The 8,586-nt window shown below is 31.4% G+C and overlaps 1 protein-coding gene across 1 annotated transcript; it reads right to left on the bottom strand.

Annotated features, from left to right (window-relative positions):
• Positions 1-3,181: 3,181 nt before the first annotated feature.
• On the bottom strand, positions 3,182-4,815 carry LOC124830660 (NAC transcription factor 32-like). Its single transcript, XM_047304435.2, has 3 exons — positions 4,506-4,815; positions 4,149-4,426; positions 3,182-4,060 (listed from the first exon to the last, which is right to left on the bottom strand). Exons 1-3 carry the CDS (start codon positions 4,663-4,665, stop codon positions 3,638-3,640), a joined length of 861 nt encoding a protein of 286 aa, XP_047160391.1. The 5' UTR covers positions 4,666-4,815; the 3' UTR covers positions 3,182-3,637.
• Between the last annotated feature and the right edge of the window lie 3,771 nt (positions 4,816-8,586).

Genomic DNA, 8,586 nt, shown 5'->3' with positions numbered 1-8,586 from the left:
CACTTTCAAACTCCAACCCAACAAATTTGTAAATTTGTAATGTTTATTTTTGTAAATATAATATTTTATTGTTTCATTGATATGTTAAATATGATTATTTTGTTGTTTGACTTTGTTTATTGTAGATTTGATTGTGGAATAATTGTTTTGAAAATTATGGAGTTGTGGGATGGCATTGAGAAATACGAAGGCAACACAATGCCTACTTACACAACTGTAAGTTGTAAACATTTTCATGTTGTGGAGATTTGATAAAAATGGTGTCTTTTATTGATATGTTGTGCATTTTTGTCTTCATAGGAGGAATTGCAAAAGGTTAAGGAGAAATGTGTTTGTGATTGGATTTTTGAATGTGGACAATGTGTACAGAAATCAAGTGTTGCAAGATTTAGACATTGTGTAGAATGTTGGAAATAGTGATTTTTGCAATGTTATTGATGATTTGTTTAGAACTTTTTCAATATGTATTGATGTTGTCTGTACATATTTGTTGTTAATGAATGCATTCTTTGATGGATTCATAAATTCAAGTACAACACTTCAACAATTTGTCCTTTAGTACGAGAACGCCCTAAGACAAAAGGCACAAAAAGAAATTGAGGCCGATTTCTCGTCAATGAATACGACCCTACCATGTGGATCTCAATTTCTTATTGAAAGACAATATTAAATCGAGTACACACAGGCAAAATTTATAGAAGTTCAAAAGGAATTTCGGTCACGCATGAACTACTTCATTAAAAACATGACAAAAGAAGGTACTATAACTAGGCATACTGTTAAAGAAGAGTTCATTTGGGAGGGTGAGTGTGGTTCGAAATTTCATGTAGTGGATTTTGATCCTGTCACAACCGACACTTATTGTAGTTGCAGACTTTTTGAGTTTAGAGGAATCTTGTGTCGACATTGCTTATTGGTCTTAGGGCAGGAAGATGTGTGTAATGTACCAACAAAATATGTTTTGCGAAGGTGGAGAAAAAACGTACATAGAAGACATACTCTCATTAAAGCATCTTACATCAATAACATTGAAGAACCTAAGATGCAAAGGTATCAAGCTTTGTGTAAGAGTTTCTATGACATCGTCGAGGTTGCTTGTGATTTTGAGACTGCATCTCATAAGTTACTTCCGGACTAAACTCTATAGGCAGAAATTTGGGGCTATGTACATCAACGACATTGACATTGGTGAATGATGATGGATCTGACATGCATGCACATCCGCCTCGTAGTCAAGAGGTTGGACCAAGTTCTGAAATTGACGACTTAATTGTTTGCAGTCCTGTAACTGTGAAACGCAAAGGCCGACCAAGGACAAAAAGAATGCAATCAACAGTTGAAAAAATAACAAAAAAGAAAAAGTCTCATGGTACTAAAACCAAACATACAAGGAATGATAATGTGGGTGATAGACGCAGATGTCATTTTCTTTTGTGTAGTATTACTTTTCATTTTTTTTCAATCAATCCTTAACTAATATAATTATTTCAGGAACCAAGTAACTGTGACGTAACGCACATCCATAATGTTCAGGAACTTCCAAGTCAGGATATGTTTCAATCACAACTCGCCAGATCGGGATTCATGTCTTTATTGACATCTTGAGAGTACGATGTTGATAATGTTGACTTCTCACCAAATACTTATACACACCTTTAGGTCATGCACTTTTGGAATAAACACTTTTTTTGGGTATGTATGTTGTTCAATCTATGTGTGTCCTTTAATTCAAATGAATTACTTTTAAATTTATTACTTTGTTCCACTTATTTTTTTCCTAAATATTCTAGAATTAAATATAGTTCCCCATTACAATTTAATTATTTTAATATATATCAATTAGTGGTTATGGTAATATTTACTATCAATGTCAACCACCATGTAAAAAAGGTTGACACGTTTTCAAGTCATTGATTATGAAATAAATGGGTATTCAAACGGTTGAACACATTTAATGGTTGATTGAAGGGATTCAAACAGACCTACCTTCTCCCAAAGCCATTCAACACTCTTATACTTTGAATATAACTTTATGATACCAATTGAATGGACACATTTCACGGAGCATTCATTTGAGCTATCATTACAGATGACTGTAATGCGGTAATGATGCTTAACTTATTTTGATTCTTAGTTTCTAACAACTTAACTTTGTTATTTTAGGTACATAATGCATATTTCTTCATTTTGCAGCGCTTCAAGAGTACATCTATTATACCAAAGGACGCAATTAAGAAGATAAGACAGAAGTGGACAACTTATCTTCTGCAAATATGGACCTAGATAGGAAGATTTATTATTGTTGTTGAACATTTACATTTAGTTTAACTTTAACTTTTGATAGTTTAGGTTTTGGATTGTTTTTTAGTACTTTTGTTAACTTCAAACGAGTTTATATATTACATTATAATGTTTTGGGACAATTTTCTGTTTTTCAAGTGTGGTTTTATTGCAAAAATAAATAAATTTTTAAAAAAATACCCACTAGACGTCTGTTAATGCGACATCAAACGTCTGTCAGTATATACAAAGACGTCTAATGAATTGTATGTTCCAGGGTCTTAGATGTCTGACTTGTACAGTTAGACGTTAATATAGACGTCTGACTGTACAAGTCAGACGTCCCGTCACCCATGTAGAAGTCGGGTAGGGGTCAGACGTAAAAAGTCCAAAATAATAGACGTCTAAAGTGATTTTTGCACTAGTCTCTGATACTAAATTCAATTTAGGTTCGAAAAATAAAACAGTTAATGCTATAATAAATGCGTAATAAAAGTTTTAACAACCAAATTTTGACTTATATTTAGTTTTTTCATAGAATTTTGATTATAACATATCTAATTATAGTCTAATTCTCTTTAAACCTAATTACTTGCCTATTTAAACTAGTTAAATATTTAGTTGATTTTACTCGTAATCAGTCGAGCCCTTTTATACCTAAGCGATCGTGCTATTGTAGTCTATATATACCGATAGATACAAACAAATTGTAACATCCTTAATTATACACCGATTCTATGCAGAATAAGTCCATAAACATTACTAACTTATTTATTAATATCATTGTAAGTTGTCTACTGCTTTGTTTTTTTTTTTTCCGTTTCCGTCTATGATTAAGTCATTTACTTCAAAGATAAAAAAACTAGCATATTATATAGTATGACGAACTGACACCAAGATAGACTGCACAATTTCCATTCTTTGAAATGAGAAGTAGAAGTTGTATATTACAAATGTATGAAAAAATGATACTCCAATACCAATGAACAAGAATTTTCCTAGTGAAGTCCCTACAACTACACATTAACCCTCCAAAATCTCCTACGAATCAACACCTTGTTGAGATCATTCGTCTCCTAACCTTCACTCATTTTCGTCTTTTATGTGTTTCTTCGAACCCATTTCAGCCGAATTCAACGTTCCCTGACCTCTCTAGAACAAAGAACAAGAATACATACTACACGTGCAGCTCAGTGCGCCACACACTAGGCCTGGCTCCACATGTGTAATACTAGTAGTAGTTAGGTGAATGCAATCGCAAACCAAAGCTGACTTTACAAAATAATGAAGATATGATGGGGTAGAGGGTCCCATGTAATGCACATAATGAATCCCCCTTGTCCAAAAGGTATCGCTTTCACATCAATAGGGCTTCCATGAGCATATCCTGCAAGGGGGAGACGTGGCCCATTTGGTACTCAACACTCCCAAAAGGATCATCAACCGAAAGGTTATTGCCGTCAAAGTAATTGTATTGAAAATCAAACGCGTTTTCAAGCTGTAGGCCTATGTCATTCCATTTCGGGTGGCTCTGCACCTCTCTCTCCCACCTCACGTCCGGCGAAACCACCTGCTCTGAACCGCTCGACTCACTCTGCAACCTCTGCATCGAATCTGAACTATCCATAAACAATTGCTCGTTCCCAAGCTTCTCAATCACCGGCTTCGTCTCGTGTTCGAAATTATAAACCACCTCAGTCTCCGATTTCGGTGCCCCCGTGTTGTATTTCTCAATCTTCCCTTTCTTGTTGTAAATTCGACACAACACCCAATCGTCAAGCTGCACCATAACACCAAAATCAGAAACTTTTCAAACAAAGCAAATCAAAACAACAAAATAAAACAAAGCAAATCAAATCTAAACATACCCTCAGATTGTTATTTTTCTTGGAGGCTGATCGGTCAACATTGGCCAGCCGATATTCGTGCATGATCCAATTGGTTTTCTCTCCTTTGGGGGCTTTTCCAGAGTAAAAAACCAGAGCTTTCTTTATCCCAAGCGCCTTCGGCTTCCCGATCGGTTTATCGGCGCCGGTGGCCTTCCAATACCCACTTCCGGCGGCCCGATTCGGCCGTGAGCCGTTGGGGTATTTGCGGTCCCGAGGAGAAAAAAAGTACCATTCTTTCTCGCCGTAAAATCCGATTTCTGCATGTAGAATACCATCATGAGTGAATTGAATGATAGAAATGGAAAGTATACGAAAGGCAGATGAAATTAAACGGACCTGGAAGCTGCCATGGATCAAACTTGTACAAATCGACCTCTTTGATGATAGGAGCAGCAATTGGTTGACCAGCGCATTTCCTGCAAAGATAATGGTTCACCAACTCATCATCCGTGGGGTGAAACCTGAACCCTGGTGGCAACTCTAATTCACTCTTCATTCGCTTTTTGTCTTCTCGCTTGTGTGTTGTTTCGTTAACCGAACGATCTTCTGATTTGCGAGCTTCTTGGGTTGCTGCTGTTGTGTTTTTTTTTGTTGGTGAATGTTGTTGGCTCTGCTTTGCTATGTGACTTGAAACATGTGGAAGAGGTTCGCTTGGGTGGGTTTTATAGCGTGAAGAGAGAAAAGAAACAAAGTGAATTTCACACGTGCGTTGAGGAGGTGGAGGCCGAATCCATTGAACAAGTTTAATACTAATTAAAAATATAACATATAACGTAATGAGTGTGACTGACAAGTTTCGTTCGAACTAGGCAGGGCTCACCGTGTGGCAGTTGATAGAGGCTGTGGCGCACGTGCGACTGTTCTACTTTCTTATGATTCTGTCATCGCTTACGTCTATTTTTAAATGTCGGCTCGTGAAGTAATTAGCCTCGGTTGACTGTTTTCTCGAAACGACCAACCATTATCGCTTTTGGTTTAGTGTCTACCACAAAAATGTGTCGTGTTCCTTTCCCTACCCAATGACGGTGTGCCTCGTGTCAACATATTGTGGATCTTAAGCATGGCGCCGATGACATTTCTTTTTGGTCCACTTTTCCAGTCTTTTTTAAATGATGTTTTTAAGTAATTAAAAGAAATTGTCAAAGAATATTTTTTTGTATATTCTATTCTCCTTTTTTAATATTTGTTTTATTAATTCCATAACCATACCGTGGATAATGTTATATTTTGGTTCTGTCGCCGTTTATGATTTTATGATTTGTGGTCCGCACGCTGTAAGATCAATTTTCTTAGGTTTAAGAGAAACAAGTTTAACTATAATGGATAATAAATAATATTTTGAAGAAATTTTTTAAATAGATTTAAAGTATTTTATATTTTTTCTAAATTTTTGGGTTGATTAGTTACTAATCAAGATATTGAATACGGTAATTTTTCTTTTCTAGTTTAGTTTCTCTCTTTTTTTTTTTCATTTTTTCTTTCGTTTGAGATTGGTTTCATGCTTTTGGACACATTTAGGATGAACTTATTAGGGATAAAAACTGATAAATGTATTATGCTTATCATAGTCTTAAGTTTTTGACATGTTAAGAATTTTAAAGTTTTGATTCAAGATTTTTTTTATGCGTTTTGTATAATTTTGAAAGTTGGAAGTTAGTTTTGAAGATTTCTTAAGGATTATAATACTTTGATTTGATCATCAGTGAAAATATAAATATTTTATGACGACTTATTATGATATATGTTATAATAAGTTAATCGGTGACATTTTCGTAATAAAAATAAGTATTATTATAATGTATTTTAGAAGACTTGTCATAATAGATGGACATGCTGACAAAATTAAAATTATGTTCAAACTTATCATGACAAATTTAGAAAGACATTTGGTCTACTATGAGAATGAAAGATGTAAAAAAGAAGATGAATGGAAGAATCAAAGGAGAAAGAAAAGCCTTTGATGAAAATTTGAGACAAAAGCTTTAGTCTTTTTAGAAAAAAAAGATGAGATGAAAAATTATTTTCATTTTTTAAACTAAATAATTTGTCACATATCCCAAATGAAATACTTACCATTAAAAAGAAAAACTAAAGTTAGTAATTAAAAACTGATTTCAAGAATTTTGAAAGAAAAAAAAAACTAAAATCAAAATCACTTAATAATTTAGAAATAAGAAACATAATTAATCTAAATATATTTTTTGTTATTATAGGAAATGGACGAAATTTATTAAGGAAATTCTAAAAAGAAATAAGATATAGTTATGAACTTAAAAAATTTTGAAATATAAAAAGAGGAAGAAAAGGCGAAAGATTCTTAAAGATCTTTTAATTCTTAATTTATTAATATTGACTACATATCTTATGATATATATAATCGTTAGTTACGTTTAGACGAAGTCAATACAAATGGTATAATTTAGTGAAAAATTGACATTAACTTAATAACCATATACCATTTGACCTATTATAAGATAAGGAAATCCTGATTGATTATAAGATATACAAATCAAAGAAACCATTTTCTACTCTCCCTATCTGAAGATAGAATAATATCCTATTAATTAACAATAAGTGTATTGGAGTGTATAAGATAATACAACTAATTATTCATAATCATTGCTTATTTTGCTACATTTCTATGCTTGTATTTTATGGATTGAGGATCTTATTCCCCTCCTCTTCATAATATGAAATAAAGTGTTTAAATATTCGTTTAACATTTTACAAAGAATTAACCCATTCAACAATAAATTAAAAATATTATTTTTAACTCAAATACAAATACCCAATATGATATTTATTAAGAATGTTAGTCAATTTTACGTATTGTTTTTAGTTCCATAAAAAGGATAGATTTTTTAAAATATTGTTAACTATATTTATTAAAGATGGTGTTCAAGTTTAAAAAGAAAAAGAAAAAGCTAAAATAACAGTATTAAATACGATTGAGTTAGCTAAAGTTTATTTACATTTTTTTAGTAACTATACTATATTATTAATGTATACGACTTACTCGATTGACGATTATTTATACTTAAATCCATAAAATATTACTACTTTTTATAGTTTATTGATATTTAATTCACGAAACCTGACATTTTTCCTTGTAAGTCTGTTGGAAAAGAGGCATGAAATTAGTTGTTTGCGTTGAATTAGTTAGTTAATTAATGTTTAAGACACCAACACGACAGCAACAACTTTTGCATTATTTTAGGTTCTTGTCCTCCAATAAATTCATGAGGAGCCAACCACAGGAATAGTCTACACACGTTTTTCTTTTTCTTTTAGTATTGGTATTAACGTCATGTAATGAATATTGAGTTCATGAATTGCGACTCTTCTCGTGTTTATACAATGTGTGGACCTGCTTGTGATGCGAAAAATCAACATTGTCTTTTGTCCCATCTCAGATTAATTATTATAATTTTTAACTATTTTTTTATATTTTTGTTTTTAGAAAATTGAAGTTGATTTCAACCCATAAAAATTAAGTAAAGTTAAAAGAGACTTTTTCAATACCCCTCCCACCAACATCTCTTCTCAAATAGTATATTTTTATTTCTTTAATTTATTTATTTTTGCCACATCACAACATCCATTATTTAATACTTATGCTAATTACAAATAAAGTAATGGAGGATTGGGTTGAATTTTATAGAGGTTTTACAAACTCATTAATAAAACTATATGAAATCAAAATTTAAATGATTCTTTCATAATTAATATTTATTTCACTAATAATTTTATTTTAACCACTTGAATTTAAGAAGAAAAAAAACTCAAATAAAATTTTATTTTATTTTAACCACTTGAATTAAAAAAATAACTCAAATAAAATTTACTCATAATTATGATATTCATAATCACATCCAATAAGAAGGTAATTAAATAAATTTGCATTCGTTGTCTAGAAATAATTAAATATATCCTTTTACTATTTGTCACTGAATTTATTTATGTATATCCATGAGTATATATTTTCTTTCGCATCCCTAAATTAGGTTAAATTGGATCAATTGAAAGAAGATTTTGATTTTTCTTTTCCTAGAAATTATAATTTTTAAATATCAAACTTAATTAAAAAAATAAAACAACTTTTTACAAGAATTTACCGAAAACTTCAAAGAAATCCATAAGTTGAGCTATAATAAGCTTGTTTAAATAATTCAGGACATGAAAAGAAAATACAATTCAATTTATCTATTGCACAAGTATAAAAGTGAATTATAGAGTCACTCATACTAAATTTATCGATATATAAAATTGAATTTTGTAAATTCATAAAAATGTAATTAAGTTGAATTTGATTAGATTGGATGATCACATATCAACGAACACTCCTCTTAGAACATATTGACATGAATCAACAAATTATTTTTAATTTTAATTTTCACTTTTTTATCATCAAGCTATT

This window comes from Vigna umbellata, chromosome 2 (assembly GCF_029865625.1).
Source record: "Vigna umbellata cultivar VRB3 chromosome 2, Vumbellata_1.0, whole genome shotgun sequence".
In the NCBI taxonomy this organism is placed as follows: Eukaryota; Viridiplantae; Streptophyta; class Magnoliopsida; order Fabales; family Fabaceae; genus Vigna; species Vigna umbellata.
Note: the sequence above shows the minus strand (reverse complement) of the source record. Positions and strands in the feature narration are given on the sequence as shown.

Excerpts from the sequence above, each read along its gene's own strand:
- LOC124830660 (XM_047304435.2), bottom strand. The coding sequence starts at position 4,665 with ATGAAGAGTGAATTAGAGTTGCCACCAGGGTTCAGGTTTCACCCCACG. Across the intron at positions 4,427-4,505 it reads TGATCCATGGCAGCTTCCAG|AAATCGGATTTTACGGCGAG; the intron begins GTCCGTTTAATT and ends TTCTACATGCAG. Across the intron at positions 4,061-4,148 it reads AGAAAAATAACAATCTGAGG|CTTGACGATTGGGTGTTGTG; the intron begins GTATGTTTAGAT and ends GTTATGGTGCAG.